This window comes from Polyodon spathula, chromosome 26 (genome assembly GCF_017654505.1).
Source record: "Polyodon spathula isolate WHYD16114869_AA chromosome 26, ASM1765450v1, whole genome shotgun sequence".
NCBI classification, from domain to species: Eukaryota; Metazoa; Chordata; class Actinopteri; order Acipenseriformes; family Polyodontidae; genus Polyodon; species Polyodon spathula.
In genome coordinates, this window is record NC_054559.1 from 5,246,505 (window position 1) to 5,267,945 (window position 21,441).

General features: G+C 35.6%; 1 protein-coding gene across 1 annotated transcript in view; it reads left to right on the top strand.

Annotated features, from left to right (window-relative positions):
* Positions 1–21,033, top strand: part of LOC121300603 (ATP-sensitive inward rectifier potassium channel 12) — a 37,984-nt gene extending 16,951 nt beyond the window's left edge. Inside the window, exon 3 of the mRNA XM_041229210.1 lies at positions 17,602–21,033. Within this exon, the coding sequence (XP_041085144.1) occupies positions 17,735–19,021 (1,287 nt within the window). The 5' untranslated portion in view covers positions 17,602–17,734 and the 3' untranslated portion in view covers positions 19,022–21,033. The remainder of the gene's footprint in view (positions 1–17,601) is intronic.
* Positions 21,034–21,441: the final 408 nt, after the last annotated feature.

Below are 21,441 nucleotides of genomic sequence, written 5' to 3' on the forward strand. Positions count from 1 at the left end.
GTAACAAGATACAGAACAAATAAAAGCAGAAGTACAGGAAGCCAATTACGAAGCTGCAATGGTAGATTAAGCAACTGACAATGGAGCTCAGTTGTCTTGTGTTTTCAGGTATGTAACTGACAGTGTCCCGAAAGAGTGGTTGTTCTGTGAAAATGTGTTAAATTTACTAAAATAAAAATGCTTTTAAAATGACCAAATTCCCATTGGGCTTTTTTTTTTTTGATTCTATTGATTTTTTAGTATTACTGTGCAGGACAGCCACTATAAGATCGTTAGCTTTATTAAAAATGTTCACAGATTAATCTACTGATTAATCAACTAATGCCCATAAATTAACCGATTAAAATTTGTAATCGAGTGACAGTGTGTGTGTGTGTGTGTGTGTGTGTGTGTGTGTGTGTGTATATATATATATATATATATATATATATATACATACACACACACACACACACACACACACACACAGTCAAAAGTTTACATACTCCCATGGAAATGTATAATTTCTAGAAATTTCTCAAAGTAGCAAAAGTTTTGCTTTTGTGGATGAAGAAAAAAAGTGACAAGAAATAAATGTCTACAATTATTTATTTCAGCACATTTTTACAAAAAAAAATGGTAATTCAAAAGTATTCATACTTTTGATGCTATGACAATATTGTCTACAAGATGCTAGACATTTCAATATGATAATGCAGAAACTAATTGTAGAAAGGTTTAAAAAATGCTGGATTGTAGGTGAACATTCTTAGAGAGTATAAAAGGATTAGGCCTAGAATGATTGCTGTCATTACCAATAAGTCAATATGGGGAAAAGTAAAGAGCTATCTGAAGACCTTAGGCAGAAAATGATTTATTGTCATAAAGCTGAAGAAGGATAAAGAAGATTTCCAAGCATATGAATATTTCATTTTCAGCAATTGTTTTTATTATCGAGAAATACAAGACTCGTGGTACTGTCACAACACTCCCTTGGTCTGGAAGAAAGAAGGTTCTTTCACCAAGAACAAGTGAAGAATTGGGAGGAAGGTTAATAACAATCAGAGATTGACAGCCAAAGATATTCAAAGTGAATTGGCTGCATGTGGGACTGGGGTTTCCATTTCACAGTCTGAAAAACGACATGTGAATGATGGATATGAGTTCTGCTCAAAAGTTTGTGGAGTGATGAAACAAAAATCGAGCTATTTGCTCAAGCTGATAGTCATTACGTTTGGAGAAAGTCTGGTGAGGTGCACAAGAGAACACCATACCTACTGTCAAGCATGGAGGTGGTAATATCCTTCTATGGGCATAGGAAATATCCCTCCAACGGCATAGGAAATTTAGTTCCAGTACTTGGTAAAACGGATTCCATAGCGTACCAGAAGATGTTGGCCAATCATCTGAAACCCTCCGCTACAAAACTTGGTTTAAAGTGCAACTGGATGTTTCAACAAAACAACGATCCAAAGCACACATCAAAATCTACATCAGAATGGTTAAAGAAGAATACAATCAATTTCTGGAATTACCTAGTCAAAGTCCTGATCTAAATCTGATAGAGAATCTTTGGTATGAGTTGAAGAAGGCTGTGCACAAGAGAAGTCCTAGGAATTTGAATGAACTGGAACAATTTAGCATTGAAAAATGGTAAAAAAATCATTAAAGAGTCATATCAAAAGCTAATTGACAAATATCCTAATCGTTTAAAAGAGGTTATTATTGCTAAAGGTGCCTCAACTAGCTATTAATGTAATTTTCCATATCAGGGTATGAGTACTTTTGAATTAGCATTGTGTGAGTTTTGGAATAAAATGCTGGAATAAATAATTGTAGAAATCTATTTCTTATAAATTTTTAACTTTTGACACCCTCCCCCCTCTCTCTCTCTCTCTCTCCCTCCCTCCCTCTCTCTCCTCTCTCTCTCTCTCTCTCTCTCTCTCTCTCTCTCTCTCTCTCTCTCTCTATATATATATATATATATATATATATATATATATATATATATAACAAAAGAACATAAGAAAGTTTACAAACAAGAAGAGGCCATTTGGCCCATCTTGCTCATGTGGTTGTTAGTAGCTTATTGATCCCCAAATCTCATCAAGCAGCTTCTTGAAGGATGCCAGCTTCAACAACATTACTGGGGAATTGGTTCCAGACCCTCACAATTTTCTGTGTAAAAAAGTGCCTCCTATTTTCTGTTCTGAATGCCCCTTTGTTTAATCTCCATTTGCGACCCCTTTCCTTGTTTCTTTTTCAGGTCAAAAAAGTCCCTTGGGTCGACATTGTCAATACCTTTTAGAATTTTGAGTACTTGAATTAGGTCACCGTGTAGTCTTCTTTTTTCAAGACTGATCAGATTCAATTCTTTTAGCCTGCCTGTATATGACATGCCTTTTAAACTTGGAATAATTCTGGTCGCTCTTCTTTGCATTCTTGCTAGAGCAGCAATATCCTTTTTGTAGCGAGGTGACCAGAACGGAACACAATATTCAAGATGACGTCTTACTAATGCATCGTACAGTTTTAACATTACTTCCCTTGATTTAAATTCAACACTTTTCATAATATATCCAAGCATCTTGTTGGTCTTTTTTATAAATTCCCCATGTTGTATAGATGAAGACATTTCTGAGTCAACAAAAACTCCTAGGTCTTTTTCATAGAGTCCTTCTTTAATTTCAGTATCTCCCATATGATATTTATAATGCGCATTTTTATTTCCTGCATGCAGTAGCTTACACTTTGCTCTATTAAATGTCATTTCCCATGTGTCTGCCCAGTTCTGAATCTTGTCTAAATCATTTTGAATGACCTTTGCTGCTGAAAAAGTGTTTGCCACTCCTCCTATTTTTGTGTCGTCTGCAAATTTAACAAGTTTACATACTATACCATTGCATTGCCCTGTTAAAAAAAATGTGAGAGAGAAGTATAATGTGTTCAGACAATAGATTTAAAACCTGCTTCCTTGGACACTCGTTAGTCAACTCCATGCATCATTGTGATTTGGAGAGATTGTATTCTCCCAGCCCACAATCGATCTGCTGCTGGTGGAATGAATGAAGTCTAATTTCAAATCATTTTCAAATCAATTCCACAGGCAGATAGAAATGTAACAATAGAGAGCTTTAGTTTTTTGATTGCTTAAGAAAACTGTATAATTTCATAAAATTACAAAACCTGTGTATTCATTCCACTAAAGAAACCTATGTAGGACTGTGACAGGACGATGAAGGTTGTGACGTCAGACCAGAAAAGAAAACAGCACTGTAACTGAACTGGTGAATGAAATGCGCTGCTGCGCAATTTATTTAATCAGACAGAAAATAAAAGGTTGTAATAAGAACTCTGAACAAACAAAACAGCTCTGTGGCCAAACAGACAGACAGATAAACAAACAAACAATGGATGAACAGAAAACAAGTTCAGTGGTGCTTCTCCAGCACTTGGTAGCAATTATTATATATATTTCTTCTCTCTCTCATCGGTTCTCCATGCACGAACACACAACGCCGAGTGAGTAAAAACATGCTGCTTTTATGCAGCTGTACCGAGACTGCTAATCAATCATTCAATTGGAGTCTCGGTACAACTGCACATGAATTAATTTAGCGCAATTTCCTGTGCTAACATATTATTACATTTTACCTGCACATGAAGTGCTGTGCAATCCTCATGCCTAAATACAAATATACATTTTAAATCACTTGTGTTACACAGACCCATTTATATCCCATGTACCAATGACTATACACCAACATTAACACACAACACGCAATATATAAACATAAATATGCACAGGGGCGGGCACACTGCCACAAGGACCTGAAGTGTACCACAGCATTGCCAGCCAAGAGATTGAACACGATGCATAGAGGCTCTGATACAATATTGGTACTTAAATCATAACAAGGGGTCCTGTCACAATGTGTGTATCCGTTAAGAGATTAGAGAGACACAGAGAGTTTGCAGTTGAAATGCCATTCAGGCATCCAGGCTTTATTAACAAACCAGCAGCTGCAGGGATTGGTGGCCGCTACTAGGGTACCAGCAATGGTGTCCCTAGTGCAGAAGGACATGCACCTGGGTGTACAGAATACAAAAACAGCTAAGAGTAAAAGGTGGTAAAGCTCGAGGCAGGCGCTACTTCCGCTACACAGGGAGGTTCCACCCCTGGAACCTTCTTCCTAACAAACTAAATAAACTGGTAGGATTAAAATCCCCTAAAATAATTCCTACCATAAAGTCCTTGATCCCAGTTAAACACACCATGATCGTGCTGAAGCTCACCCTGGTTCCACATGCAGTCGTGAGGGGTCTCCTTTACCTGGAGGCTGTGCAGACAAAGGACCAAACACAAAACCAGCATAGAACTTTTTAAAGGCAGATGACCAGGGTTATGATTATCAATTGTTCAACTAACACCTTGCCACCTGCTGCACCTTTCATTTCAAGTAGGCAGGGAGGGAAAACTAACCTCCCAGCTCTGCCATAACTCGCAGACACATTATTTTTAGCAAATTATATATTGGTATTTGAAAATCACACAAACCATATTTATAATATAAACTACCACCAAATATACATTATTTAAAGGGACACGCCGCAGCCAGGTCATAGTACTGCAATGGATTACCAGTGTATATCATTCATACCAGTGTGACACCACATGTACCTCTACATAGGGAAATGGTACTACTGTGGTACCATTCAAGCGATGACACATAGTGTACCAGTGAAGCCGCTACTATTGTTCCTTAGTAAAGGACCAGGGTGGAGTTGTCACTGCAGTGACTGCCATTGGAGATAGAGTTGTTTGGCACTCAGCTTGTCTTTTTCTAAAATATCGAGGTTTGATAGAACTCCTTATTCACTGGAGAAGTGCATACTCATTGTACCAGAAGTTTAAAATAGAGTAAAATGGTTTTATTACTTGGAAACAAAATGCAGCTGGAGGCAATAACTAAATAGTTTGTTCTAAAAGCAGCTGAACAATAGGTTCATTTTAGACTGTGGTTATAGAGCTAATGTTTCTATGTGCTCTGTATTGGCTGAATTGAATTTCATTGGTTAGATACACATACTGCAGCATTTTCACCACTTTTGCTTACTGATGAAATCTGAATTTTGCAGAGCTTTTATAGGCACTGAAATTATACAAAATATTCTGATTAATGATGACAAGCATTAATGGGTTCAAAGTGTGGAATAAAGGAAATAGGAGATTACATTATTGGAGGTATGGGAAATACATTTTTACAATCAAGCTAAAATCCTTAACTTCATTCATCATTTAAGTCACACAGTTGCTGTCTCCTACACTAAATTAACATTACAGTTGTTCTTTCCCTGTGATATATTAAAGTATACGATATACAAATTGTTATTACAGTATATTTCAGTGATGAACATTTCACTTCATGCTGAGAAAAAAAAAACCTCAACTGCAATTAAACTTCACTGTGTATTTTATTGGGCAGCCAGAAGCTTCTTTATATAGAAACAGTGCTCATTAATTCAGTTACAGTGAAGTTCCAATAAAGATACAGTAACATGCATAACACTGATGGAGGTATGAGCTGAAACAGTGTTGGGAGACACATGGGTATTTCATGTTCAAATATGAATTCAAAATGATACACCTATGTCGTAGGAGGCTTGGTGGTCCAGTGGTTCAAAAAAGAGGCTTCTTACCAGGGTCCAGATTCAATCCCAGCTCAGCCATTAACTCACTGTGTGTGATCCTGAGTAAGTTACTTACCCTTGTTGTGCTTCATCCTTCGGATGAGATATAAAACAAACAAGGAACTCTGCTTCAGCAGTTGTGATGCTTAGTTCACCTCCAAGTCTCTGTAAGTCACTTTGGAGCGTGTGCTAAAACTAACTAATAATAATAATAATAATAATAATAATCTGGAACAAAATTGAAAAATGGGTATTCTTCATTTTAATATTAGGCACTGATAAAATTAAAATACAAATGAAACTTGTATAAATATGCACTTATCACTACATAAACAGTGTAATCCTCTAAGCTTAAAATAACTGTTTTGTTTCAACCGATCACACCGATAAGATTATATGTGAGTCAATCAATCAATCTTTATTTTATATAGTTCCTTTCATAGTGGACCACCATCACAAAGCACTTTACAAGATAGTGAGGAACAATGCATAATACATTAAACACAGTGAAATACAAGGCATAGAACATTAAATATAAACAGTAAAAAAAAAAAAACTAACATAAAAACCAATGCATATTACATTAAATATAGGGCTAGGATGTGAATTCTAAACATTGTGGATATTTTTTTGTAAGTAATCCTGAACTTTACAGGTAGCCAGTGCAGCTGGACAAGACAGGGGGTAATGTGATCATGTTATTTACATCTGGTAAGAATCCTAGCAGCAGCATTTTGAACCTGCTGCAATTGGTTTATGGCGCATGACGGAAGACCACCATAGAGAGAGTTGCAGTAGCCGAGTCGAGAGGAGGTGAATACATGACAGAGTATCTCTGCATCCAGGAGGGAAAGGTAGGGACTGACCTTTGAGATGTTTCAGAGGTGGTAGAAGAAGGATTTGACTACAGAAGAGATTTCGGCATCAAAGGAGAAGTTCACACTTATGAAGCCGAAATTGTGCAAACCAAAGGTGCGCACTGTGCGTAACATGCCTATGGCTGCGGGCGCCAATGAACATGATCATTTGTGCCATTTAATACATTTTAAGCAGTGTATTTAAATATGCATCCTATACTAAAACACTGATTGCAGTTTTATCTAAGAACTTAGGCTAGATATTATTATGTAAGTGTATCTAAAGTGTAATTTCAGTGCCATTAAATTGTAGTTACTGCTAAACTGCAGTACAGTCATTTGTAACAATTATCTTGTCAAATATTATCCAAACCAACAGAGGGAGGACAGCGACAGCCCTCAAAATTTAATTACAAATTAAAGCAGTGCAGTAGTTGAGGACATCGACAACTGAATTACAAATTAATGCATTCAAGTACCTGTGCAGGTGCCATGGCTGTTCCTTCCCCCGTCCTTTTTATTGTGAGAATTATCACAGAAGTATCTGCAAGGGTGGAGGATAGTTTGTAATTAACACAGGTTATGGATTATGTTTATAATCTATTGATTTAAATGGTAAGGGGGCAAGTCCATGATATCTGTTCTCAAGGTATATTTGAATGCAGGCAAATGGGAAAAAAGTCAGTGTGAGTAATTAGCTGGATAATTTGTACTGTAACCCTAGCAGAAAAAGAGAGAGGGGGCTGTCATGCCCCCAGTGCCCAGACTTATCAGACAGCATAGTTTTTTTAAAGACAATGAGTCAATTTTTAACACAGGAGTTTTTAAAATAGTTCTGAATCATATGTTCTTTATTCATGAATTGCTGTTGGCTTCTTTCATACAAACCTGTATATAAATAAATCCCAAGTCAAGTCTTTGTGGATATTATTATTTGGTCATGCCCATCCCATTACGGCCATCCTTTCCTAAAAACGTCCCGTCCATTGATTCTCCCTTGATTTCTATGGCACAGTTGGGATTAGAAAACCAACATATAAAAATCAGCCAATTTGAAACAAACATTATTTTGCAACTTTATTAGGTACAGTAAATAATATCAGCTTGGGCCACCTTTCATCCCAGCCTTGACATAACGTAGCAAAGACTCCATTAGGTGCTGGAAGATGTCTCAGGAGATGTTGCTCAGTAATAAATAAATAAAGCAGTGATTCTGGCAGGGAAATCACTTTAACTTTAGATCAAAAATGACTACAAAAAATTTAGAAGTGAGTAGTTTTTCGAGATTTACGATTATACTGTATTTACAGTATAATTGTAAATCTCGAAAAACTACTCACTTCTAAATCTTTTGTAGTCATTTTTGTATTACTTTAGTATAAATACATGTTAATTTTGATTCATATGTTGTTTTTTTCTGACTTAATTGAACAAAAAGACACACATTTGCCCGTTTTCCCACTGGAAATAGTGATATTTTGAAATATCACTGTCCTGGTCACAAAAGCAAAGTTTGTGGGGAATAATAGCCATTTTCTATACTTTTGAGGCATAAGCAATTAGGAAATAACACTTACTACCCAGGAACAAAAATTGTGTTACATAGTGTAATCTATCGCATACGTTTTCTCACTGAACTGTATTTCATGCAAATGGTGCAACGAGGTAGACAGAGGATGGTGATAGTGAATTGGGTTTTCAAGTTCTTCCCAAACATGCTCACTTGTATTGAGATCCAGGAGTTGTGGTGGAAGAGGTCTCTGATCATTTAGCAATAGTACAACTGTGTGGGGTAATTTTGCTGCGGTGGAAACACTGAAGTACCTTAATGCAGGTAAACAGCTCAGCTGCCCTGTGGTTAAGTTAGAAACAACTGTTTAGTTAGTTGGAGTTGGGTTTTTGTTTTGTTTATTTTTTGTTTGTTTAAAGCCCTTGTAAATAATAAATATGCCCAGTTGCACTTCACTGTAATTACTGTCTGAAGTCTGCTATTCACACCATTGCCTGCCTTGACCACACATGGTATAACATTTTATTAAATGGACTTAAATAGACTTGTAATTAGGACTGCTAGGAAAAAACGCATTAGCCAGACTTGTGGATCTAAAAATTGAGTGCTTTCTCCAGCTGTTAAACTCAGTCAATAAAACAGGTTTCTCAGTAATCAAAAGATTATTAAACATAATAGAAGCATATCTACTGCATACAAAATGGACAGGAAAATAAACAGTTCAGAAGCATGTCAGAAAAAGGGAATTGTTTTGGTAAAGTTGGATTAGGTTTAAATAGGCTATCTGATTACAGTGGCTCTCAAAAGTATTCACCCCCCTTGGACTTTTCCACATTTTATTGTGTTACAACATGGAGTCAAAATGGATTTAATTAGGAGTTTTTGCCACTGATCAACACAAAAAAAGTCCATAATGTCAAAGTGAAAAATAAAATCTCCAAATTGTTCTAAATATAAAACAGAAAATAATTGTTTCCATAAGTATTCACCCCTTGAGTCTATATTTGGTAGAGGCACCTTTGGCAGCAATTACAGCCACGAGTCTCTTTGGATAAGTCTCTACCACTTTGCACATCTGGACACATGTCTCAAATTTGGTTCTGTTTTTTTTAAATGTTAGAAATAATAACTGAACTACAGATAACTATGTAAACCCATATTATACATACACACATGCATATGGTTTAATTACCATTATAAATTGTACTTAAACCAGATTTCATGTATTTTTGTATTTACTGTTAGTGTAAGTTCTCCATTATGCTAGATACAACTTGAGAGTCTTAAAATTCATTTAGGCTTACACCAAAAAACGAAAAAATACAAGGCAGCTAGATAGGGGTGAATGATGATTAAATAATGAAGATTTAATTGATGAAAGAAGATGACAGGATGCAGTTGGATCTAGCTCCACCCCTCAAACCACACTAGACTAAAGTTTAAATTGATAGCAAATTAAATACAGGTTAGTAATGATTAGAAAACAAATATAGCTGGAATTTGAAATGGTATATTATTAATAAACAGGCATGTAATTGATTCACCAGACTACACGCGTTTGTATATGGGTTATATCGACACTTGTATTGCTTTAACGGACCTTGGGCTTTCAGACTCAGTCTGTTCACGTCTACTTCGCTGATGTTCCACCTATAACCCTATTATGTCAGTACAATAAGATTTCTAAAGTGATGTGCTAGATAGATGAAATGGTAGCCGTATTAGTCCAGAGATTAACTGATGTGGAAACTTTTTTTTATAGAAATGTTGCTTTTTAACATTTTCTTTTTTATAAACCATCACACATACTTAATATTATGATTCCTTCTATCCCTGTCAAAAATGACAATAGAACATCAAAGACTTGCACATTCGTTTTTTCACATTTTTAAGACCTGTGGACCATGTTACAAAAATATCTTACTGCTGTATGTTATTAGTCCAGTTTGGTTTTGCAATGTGCTGGGTTCTAATAAATATATGAACCCTAGATATCTCTCATTAATATGTGTATTTCACTGATTTAATGTTGTGTTCTGGATAAAAATGCTTGCACAAAAATAGGTTTGGTATGAAAGGTTTATCAAAACAAAGTTATAATTGTTTGTTTGTTGCTTCTGGAAAATTGGCTCCAGAAGTCCAAGGAACAATATATTTTTATGTCTAAGGTTTAACTTTTTTAAATTATAGTGTACAAACACAAATTACAAAAAAGAATGATGAGTAAAATACAGCAATGCACTGTAGTGCTAAAAAGTGAACAACAGCCATTTGTGCAACAGATGCCTTGAATAATACCCATAAATAAGTGTAAAATTCCTTGTCACTAACAAAGATTCATCTTGCAAACTTACATGCTACTGTATACATTGTCAGCAGAGTTATTTACTGCATGTGTGTCTCTGGCATTTTGTGGTTCAATGTGGAGTTTACCATAAGTTATTATTTTACAATTAACATGTAAAATTCAGCTGTTAAAAATACTTATATTATAATAATGCATAAAACACTTAAGAACTGCTAAAAACAAATATAAAATTATTTATTAAACCTTTAGTCCAAACCTTTTTGCAAACTGAATTTACTAGGATTTTTTTTTTAATTCCACTATACAGGATACATATCAGGATTTGAGTTTCCTGGAGAAGTTTGGATTTCAACTAGTACGAGTGGATATTCTGTCAGTAGTCAATCATTTTGTCCTAACTTGTCCCGGGCCCAAGCATTTCTGTAGCCAGCACGGAGTAGGGAAACATTCTGTATGGGATTTGAATTTGCACAACATCACAAACTGCAGTTTGCACCAGTACGGATACGACTTGAAATTCAGTGTGTTAAGATAATGATCCAATTGGGTAGAATTTCAAATATAATTGGATACATAACTGTAATCTCGAAGGTAACATCTATTAACACGCATAAAAAAGATTGGAATCTCAATAAAGTGTGAATTTCCTAATCAAGTTTCAGTACAATTGGGTAAGTGACTCTCTAGATGCTGGTTGTGTACAAATGTAGTCCGATGGAGAGGAACCTCCATATATCAATTTTGATCATCTTAATAACTTCATTACAAAAAATAATGCAAGAGGTTAAAAATGAAAAGGAGGGGCCCTGACAACACGGCTAGCAAGCTTTCATGTACCGTTTGAAATAAGTTGCTTTCTTGATCAGGCACTAATCAGATGAAAGTTTAAAAATACTTTATCAAGAAACATTGATTTATTGAACAATGTTCAGGTACTGTAATCATTTCTTAATTACCTTATCTAGGAATACATCTTTTAAGTATCAGAAACATCTTTTTTAAAATAAAAACTTTAACCAACTAAAATAATCCAGCTATGGCTTACCATGGAAGTATATATATATATATATATATATATATATATATATATATATATATATATATATATATATATGTGTTTTGCATCACCTAGAATTTTAGTTTTTCATTTAGTAAATGGAAAACTACAAAATGGTATGTAATTCAATATGTTAACGTAACATTATTCAGCAGGTTTCAATCGTCTTTATGAAGCAAAATTAGTTAATTCTATAGGGTGATGCAATGGGGCTCTGACCCTTGGCGTATGTTTATTTGTATTTTAGAGCTGTGTTGAGCAATGTAACAGTCACAATTCAGTTAATGGGTAAACCGTTCTGTTGACCAGTAGTCATGTAAAAGAATACACAGTATAGTATTCTTTTTACCTGTCCTTTGCACTCCGTATTTCACTAACCAGGTCTTGGCGGTCATTGTCACTCACGTAAACACACGTTGGGGAAGTTACTTTTAAGAAGTAATCAGTTACATGTACAAGTTGTCTCTGTAAGGTAATGGCTGCAGATGTTACAGTTGTTAAGACGAAGAATCATATACAGTTGTAGTCAAAAGCTTACATACCCCAATGCAGCCACTCTCCTGTTTTTTTTTTTTCAACACAGTGTTTTTCCTTCAATTATAATTGCAGTGATTCAAAATGGGTTATTTTTGTTAAAGTTCTGGTGCCACCTTTGAATGTAAACATCAATCTCTCTTCCTTATCTTTTACCTGAAGAAGAGACCTTTGTGGTCTTGAAAGCTTGTGATTGATTATTGTTCAGTTAGTCCAATAAAAGGTATCACATATCCTTCTATTTGTCTCCATCTCTGGACTAATACCCAATGAAAATTTATAATTTCTAGTAATTTTAAAAATGTTTCTCGAAAACAAAGACTCTTAGGGGGAAAAAAAATAGTGGTAAAACTCCTGCTTTTGTGGATGAAAAAAAGTTACAAGAAATAGATGTCTACAATTATTTATTTTAGCAATTTTTTTGCTAAATTCAAAAATGCTAATTCAAAAGTATTCATACCCTTTGATGTTATGATAGCATTGTCTACATGGTGTTAGAACGTTCAATATGATAATGCAGAACCTAATTTTAGTAAAGTCTAGAAAATGCTGGTATGTAGGAATGAACACAGCTAGGTGAGAGTATAAAAGGGTTAGGAATATGATGATTGCTGTCATTACCAATAAGTCAATGTGGGAAAAAGTAAAGAGCTATCTGAAGACCTTAGTTAGAAAATTTTATATATATATAAGAGAAGGAGAAGGATACAAGGAGATTTCCAAGCATCTGAGTATCCCAATTTCAACTGTTGTTTCCATTATCAAGAAGTACAATTTTCGTTGTACTGTCACAACGCTCCCTCAGTCTGGAAGAACAGAAGGTTCTTTCACCAAAAACAAGCAGACGAATTGTGAGGAAGGTTAATAACAATCCGAGATTGACTGCAAAAGACATTCAAAGTGAACTGTCTGCAAGTGGGACTGGGGTTTCCATTTCAATCAAAGGTCGGGTATTGATGGTGAAGGTCTCAATGGTTACTGGCCAAGGTAAAAGCCATTCTTAGGAAAACATAACAAAACAGCATTTGAATGATGGTTATGTGTTCTGGTCAAAGGTTGAGCTATTTGGTGATGTTGAAAGTCATTCCATTTTGAGAAAGTCTGGTGAGGCGTACAAAAAAGGAACACCATACCTACTGGCAAGCATGGAGGTGATACTATCCTTCTAAGGGGCTGTTTTTCCTCTATTGGCACACGACATTTAGTTCCAGTACATGGTAAAATGGATTCCATAGCAAACCAAAAGATATTGGCCAATCATCTGAAACCCTCCATTGCAAAACTTGGTTTAAAGCGCAACTGGTTGTTCCAACACAACAACAATCCAAAGCACACATGGTGAAAGAAGAATCAAATCAAGGTTCTGGAATGGCCTAGTCAAATTCCCTATCTAAATCCAATTGAGAGTCTTTGGTATGAGTTAAAGAAGGCTGTGCACAAGAGAAGTCCTCAGAATTTGAATAAACAATTTTGTGTTGAAGAATGGTCAAAAATCACTAAAGATTCATGCCAAAAGCTCATTGACAAATACCTTAATTGTTTAAAAGAGGTTAGTATTGTTAAAGGTGACTCAATTAGCTATTAATTTCATTTTTCTTGTCAGGTATGAATACTTTTGAATTCGCATTTGTGGAGTTTTGCAAAATAATTGCTGCAATAAATAATTGTAGACATCTATTTCTTGTAATTTTTTTTCTCATCTGCAAAAGCAAAACTACAAAAGATGTTTCCTATAATTATTTGTTTGAGAAATTTCTAGAAATTATACATTTCCATTGAGGTATGTAAACTTTAACTAAGACTATAACATATTAGGAAGTATAAATAATTGTAACATTATAAAACCAGGCAGATAATTTCAAACTATAATTTAACATCTCCTGTCTGCAACCAAGTTGTTTCTTGATAGTTGCATACCGTTAAATTTCATTCCTTTCAAAACTATTGAAAAATACTTTTAGTCAAAACATGTCATTGAATGTATTGTATTTTGTTTAGTATTTCTAAATGTAGCACTGCTTTATCATTGTCTTTTAGTAATTGTCATTATTTACTCTGAGGTCAAAACCTTTTTACAATCTTCGTAACAATGTTAACAGAATAGACTTTGAGTAATGCCATAGAAATCTTGAACCCACAGTCTCCATGCTGGCATTCACAGAAGAATAAACCTCTGAAGCTTTGCTCTCAAGGGTTGATGGTGATTTACCATTAGCAGTTGTTACATGATTGCCAATAAGCACTGATGTGTAGTTTTGTAGTTCACTACACTCATTTTCTTAATTGCTCCATGTGGTTTACAGTATCCAGTGGTGTGGCATTCTAATATTTTGTATATATGGATTGAGTACTGATCAAGTTACTCATCAGAAATATCCTGGGGACTATAGCATTTCATTTTTGCTCTCATTTTCTCATAAAGAGAACTAAATATATAAATGAACAAGACAAAGCGACATAGCAGTTCATGCAGAAATGTGTCTGTATCGCCTAGCTGACATAGGACTACAAAGCTGCCTCTGAGATCCAACACGGCACTCTTGTACTGTATATGCTTTCACTCATGTATTGCATGAGAATACAATACCTTTGTATTCTTTTTTCAAGCTGTAAATTAAAAAAAATATGGAATGATTTTTGCATAATAATGAAAATATGTTATAAAGAATGTTGAAATAATATTAGCCAGTTATCTATGCATCGTTATAAGAATAACTAATTAATTATTTTCTTTATAACATTACATGAAGCTTTACATTAGAAAGCTGTGTAAATAAAGTCTGAATCTTTATTGATAATCAATAACTGATGTCCTTTAATTTAGTTTTTATTCCCTGTGTATTTACCAGTGTTTATAAAAAAAAACGCATTAACAGGAGTGAAAGGGTTTTCTAGATAAATATCTGAGGTAATAACTCCCCCGCTTGTATTCTTCATGAATGCAAACCAAGAATAAAGGGCCTAAAAGTGTGTCCAATATTTATTGCATTCCATCGTTCTAATTGGTAACCTGAACCATATTTTTTCTAGCTTCTAAGCAACTAATTAAATTTACTTTGTAGTACATAACGACTATACCACTTACTCATTTAAAGCTCTTTAAGATTTTGGTTCGCTCATACTTGTCTATTCTGCTCTGGGGCGAAGTTGTTTATTTCTTCTTATAAGAAGTCACTTATTTGTTTTTTGTTCCCAAACACTGCCAACACATTCATTCTCATTAACTCAACAACTGTGCCATCTCAGGAAAAATAAGCTTTGCAGAAGTTCCTTCCAGTTAATTAGATGCTGTTAACTGTTGCATCACCTATTTTGTACATGTGGCCTTTTAAATTAATTATTCAAAGAACTCTTTAAATTAATTGACCATATATTTAATGTGTGTGGCTCTGGGTGGCATGATATGCTTGGCACTTGTTTGGTAGAATCCATTTATTCATTTGTATCCTGAGAAAAAGGTCTATTTCAATTAGACTTTCAGTAAACAATTAGCACTGTTGTATATATTTCTATTTGTTGAAGTAACAGAATATTCCGGGCTTAAAAGGCATGTCATATGCAGACAGGCTAAAAGAATTGAATCTGTTCAGTCTTGAACAAAGAAGACTACGTGGCGACCTAATTCAAGCATTCAAAATTCTAAAAGGTATTGACAGTGTCGACCCAAGGGACTTTTTCAGCATGAAAAATGAAACAAGGACCAGGGGTCACAAATGGAGTTTAGAAAAAGGGGCATTCAGAACAGAAAATAGGAGACACTTTTTTACACAGAGAATTGTGAGGGTCTGGAATCAACTCCCCAGTAATGTTGTTGAAGCTGACACCCTGGGATCCTTCAAGAAGCTGCTTGATGAGATTTTGGGATCAATAAGCTACTAACAACCAAACGAGCAAGATGGGCCGAATGGCCTCCTCTCGTTTGTAAACTTTCTTATGTTCTTATGTTCTTAATATGAGAGGCTTCAAATCTGGTCTGATTGCATGTTATAATAATTGGCCCAGAATACCTACCCAATAGACAGGATAAAAATATTGAAGGCTTCAATCTTGCTTTGCTACTGTCATTGTTTGAATGACTGCTTAAAAACACCTACAAATGTCCTGCAGTTTTTTAGATTTCCATCTCCTGAGTGTCAATGTCTTATTCCGGCACCCCGGAAGGTGAGATGCTGGGGCAAAACTGTCTCCAGGAGGTCAACCCTGCCATTTGGCACTGTGAAAAACAGCTTCTAGGATTCTTGCAGTAATTCAGTGCTGCTTCCTCTGGAGGAGTTAATGGGGAGTTACATGATGAACAGGTTTTTGAATGCAGACTATTCTCTACTTAATGTGTGCACTGACGTGTTGCTATGGCAATGCAGAGAACAGGGTTTAAACAATAAAAGCCAACAGGAACCAGCACATACTGTAGGAAGAACCAGTTAGAAATCATTTTTAAAGGAATCATTAATACAGTCTGAATTAGAGTAAGATTTATTCTGTTTATTTTCCCATCATACATGTTTTAAATCATTGTTGCTGAGCTCCATGATTTGCACTGAGTTGTTATTTCTTCCCTGTGATTAGATTTTGCAAATGTTTAATAAATTCACTGTTTCAGGGGGGTAGGAATTACTGATGTGCATTGGTAGTGGTCATTTTTTACTAGTCCCATTATAGAAATTGCTTGCTCAAAATTAAACATGCAAAATGTCCATGACTGCAGTAATATTTCAGGACATTCTCTATAACACACTAGCCAAAATGAACAAGATTCCCTTTTTAGTTATTAAAAGTACTTTAGAATTCACATTATTGCACAACATGTCTATCATTAAATATGTGGTCCTAAAATGAGAGTGAATGTTATTTTTATATAGTTTAATACATGTTGTACCGATATGACTTTTATTTTAAATGCCTTTCCTCCCTGACTTTGAGTTGACTGTCTTAAATTGAGTTTCCTTTAATATGACTTTCTAAATCCAGGATGCAAAGCTAATAAAATGTTAATATCAATGCCACAATAAATTTAAATAAATACCAAACACAAGTGACATGAATAATACATGTGCTGCCTCTGAGTTTCTGACAGATGATGTAGATGAAACTTTATTTTATTATGATATGAATTCAGCATAACCATAGATAAAAATGTATGTTCAATAATATTTATTGGACTATTCTTAATTCAATTAGCATTTACCAGTGACTACAGTACAGCTTATTAAAGTTAAACAAAGCAGAACATTTTGGAGAAATTTTCAGCAATTTCAGATCCTCATCAGCTCTACTTTGCTACCAAACTGCTGAGTTTTGCCTGCCAGTGGAATAGCATTTAAATACTACAATACTCAAAATTTCTCAAACAGGGTTTTATTCAAAATTCCCACCCCAATCAACAGAGCACGGATAGAAGACCTTGGAAACTCGTTTTAGGGATGGAAGGCTTCAATAAAAATGTGAGGCCCTATTCACAAAGCTTTTGGTTAATTTAAATAAATACATATTCATGACATAGTTCTTGCCTGTTGTCAAATAACTGTCAAGAGGAGTTTAAAGAATATCAGTCTATATTTAAGTGTCTAAATAACTCATGAGATACAACTTCACGATTAGGGCTGTAGTTGTTATTCAAAGTGCTGAATCTGTATTGTGGGCTGATTTTTGTCTTATCTTTCCACAGGGTCTCACTGGATTTATATATGACAACTGAAAGAGCTGAAAAACTTGGACTTCAAGGTGAATGTTTTGTGGACATTAAGTAGGGACACAGGACTACAGCATACCCAGGGCCACGATTCTTGCACTAAACAGAGATGAGTGTTGGCAGAATAAACCTTTACAGCATTGTTTCCTCAGAAGAAGACGGCCTAAGGCTGACCACGATGCGTGGAGTAAACGGTTTCGGAAATGGCAAAATTCACACCCGGAGGAAGTGCAGGAACAGGTTTGTGAAGAAAAATGGACAGTGCAACGTCCAGTTTACCAATATGGATGACAAGTCTCAAAGATACATGGCTGATATGTTCACAACATGTGTGGACATCCGCTGGAGGTACATGCTGTTGATCTTCTCCCTTGCCTTTTTGATATCATGGCTGGCATTTGGATTTGCTTTTTGGCTGATCGCCCTCATCCATGGAGATCTAGAAAACCCTGCAGGCGATGAAAACTTCAAGCCTTGTGTTTTGCAAGTCAATGGCTTCATAGCTGCTTTTCTTTTCTCCATTGAAACTCAGACCACTATTGGATATGGGTTTCGCTGTGTCACTGAGGAATGTCCTGTTGCCGTTTTTATGGTGGCCTTTCAATCCATTGTTGGGTGTATTATTGACTCTTTCATGATTGGTGCAATCATGGCAAAGATGGCACGGCCGAAGAAGAGAGCCCAAACCTTACTTTTCAGCCATAATGCTGTAATAGCGATGAGGGATGGGAAGCTTTGTCTAATGTGGCGAGTCGGGAACCTTAGGAGGAGTCACATTGTTGAGGCCCATGTCAGGGCTCAGTTGATTAAGCCACGTATCACAGAAGAAGGAGAATACATACCCCTTGACCAAATAGACATAAACGTTGGGTTTGATAAAGGTTTAGACCGTATCTTCTTGGTTTCCCCAATAACAATTATTCATGAAATTGATGAAGAGAGTCCTTTATATGGCATAAGCAAACAAGATTTAGAAACAGCGGATTTTGAAATTGTGGTCATACTTGAAGGGATGGTGGAAGCCACTGCTATGACAACCCAAGCCCGTAGCTCATACCTGGCAAGTGAGATTCTGTGGGGCAACAGGTTTGAACCTGTCCTCTTTGAGGAGAAAAACCAATACAAAGTAGACTATTTCCACTTCCACAAAACCTACGAGGTGCCCTCAACTCCACGCTGTAGTGCCAAGGACATAATTGAGAATAAATTCTTGGTTCCCAGTACCAACTCTTTCTGTTATGAAAATGAACTTGCTTTTATGAGCAGAGATGAGGAAGATGATGAGGACAGCCGTGTGCTGGATGCCTTGAGTCCAGACAGTAGGCATGAATTTGATAGACTACAAGCCACCATAGCACTGGATCAGAAGTCGTACAGGCGGGAATCGGAGATATGACCCCTAACCATTGATCTTGAATCAGCTTTTTTTGTTTTGTTTTTGTGTGTTTTAATGAATACATGCAGAACAATGCAAGTGCCATAGGACAACTTAACTACTGTAATAACATTGAGAGGTCAAGTGACAAAATCAGTTGGCAAGATTCTTGTGAATCTAGAAGGGTAAGCATAAATGCTGAAGCAAAATACAATTAACAAATGCTGTGGTAAGAAAAACAAACAATAAATATGGTTTCCTGGAAGTATAGTCAAGAAAAATTACCTTGTTTCTTAATGAAAACTTGAATTTTATTTTTGTAAGATGGCTCAACATGAAAGCTTTAAACAAAATAATACAAAGAAATGTAATATAGAAATGAAAGAGATTATTTAGCATTGATCTGTAAATAGGTTGCTTAGGCAAGTTATATATTGTAACTTAACAATTGGTATTGCAAGGTTTTTTGCCTGCTTTTTTAGGCTTCTAGGACACCAGCGTGAAATTAGTATTGCCACAATTAACAGATAATAATGTGGTTATCCCTATTGAAAACTTGGGCATATACACAAAGGAGCTATAGATTTGTGGTGCATGCAAATTTCCTTGAACCCGCTCTCAACATTGCACAGCAAATGAGCCACACACTCTGAGTGACTATGATGTCGGTAAGCACAATTTACTGCAGAATATGTCAAATTACTGGTGCAAAGGGCTTGACAAAACAGACATGGCAAACAGGCTCAACCCTTTGAGTACTACATTTATTTTGCACCTCTAAAATGACATGGAAGCTGGTGAATATTAAGGACATTTTATTAAAATAAAGACAACATCCTAGTACAGGAAAGCAATATTGCCATAAATATATCAATCATTTTAACCAGTACATCTAAATAACATTATTCCAAAAAATCCCTAGAAAGCTGCTATATTTGGCTTATACGTGTTGGAATAAATATTTGTATATTTTATTACAATTCAGGAAAAGGGACAGCCCTCATCACATGACATTATTAATTAACTATAAAAATTCAAACGAAATTCACGATTGCAACCCCCAAGTAAATGGTCTAAATAAATGGAAAGAGGGGTGAGTCTTTATATTGAGCTTGTAACAAACACAGCTGCTTACTTTTCATGTGTTTCCAATTGCCTCCTCTAAGTTCCAACGACCACTTGGTCTAACTGGTCTATCCTCAAATACCTGGCAATAGCCACAAGATCAAGCAAGATTTGATTCCAACATTTTCATCAAACACATGCTGCAATTTAATAAAATATTTTTTAAATTTAAGATGGGGCTAGGGTTGCCCTGAACTGTAGGTTGTCTTCAAGTAAGTAAGTAGCTTCAAATGTAATTTGAATTGCTTTTTGGTTTTTGCTATTTATTTATGGTTGCTTCAGTACTGAGTTCTTATTTTTTCTCTAAATATGCATTTTCCAGGTGCAGTAGAGGAGCCCTGCACATGAAGAGGGTTTTTTGTGTGTATATACTGTAAATAGTGTATATTTATTGTAATTGTTGTAATTAATTAATGAAGTCCTGACGATCCTGGGAGAGCTTGCCTGCTGTGTGTGATTACCAGGTGTGGAATCTAATCAGGAGGTAAATGTGTTCCAGCGGGGCGTTGGGTATAAAATGGTTCCATTTATTCACCTCAGGGCTGCTGGAAAGCCATAGGGCTGACCATCGTCCACGCTACCCAGACAAAGAGAGCGAAACACCTTGCTGAAAGCCGCGAGGGTAAACCTGGGTCGGAGCTGAAGAAACCAAACACGCTGATGCCAGGGCAAGTAGCCAGAGTTGGGGTTTGTTTATTGAACAGAGAAGGTTAGTCCATGCTACCTGGACAAAGAGAGTGAGGCTTTCAACAAGATGTTTCGCTCTCTTTGTCTGGGTAGCGTGGACGATGGTTAGCCCTTTGGCTTTGCATCAGCCCTGAGGTAAATAAACAGGACATTTTTATCCCAGACGCCTCGCTGGAACACACCTACCTGCTGATTAGATTCCACAGCTGGCAATCACTCCCAGGAGCATCAGGTACTTCATTAATTAATTACAACAATTACAATAAATACACACTATTTACACACAAAAGCAAAATTTGTGAATTACTTAATGTCATTTCTTTTACCTGTGTATGATGTTTGATTCAATCCAAAAAAACAAAAAAAAATGGGGTACAACACTGATAGTGTAGCAAGTCATTAAATACCCGACTGTAAAGTTAAAATCATGTCTGCATCAGAATTAATTTTGAAATAAAGACTTGGTGAATTAATCAAAATAAATGTGATCAAAAGCACCACATTATTATTATTATTATTTATATTATTATTATTATTATTATTATTATTATTATTATTTACCCAATCCCAATATGGGTTATACTAAAAAAAAGTTTTTTTTAACTTTTATTGGATTGGTGCACTACACT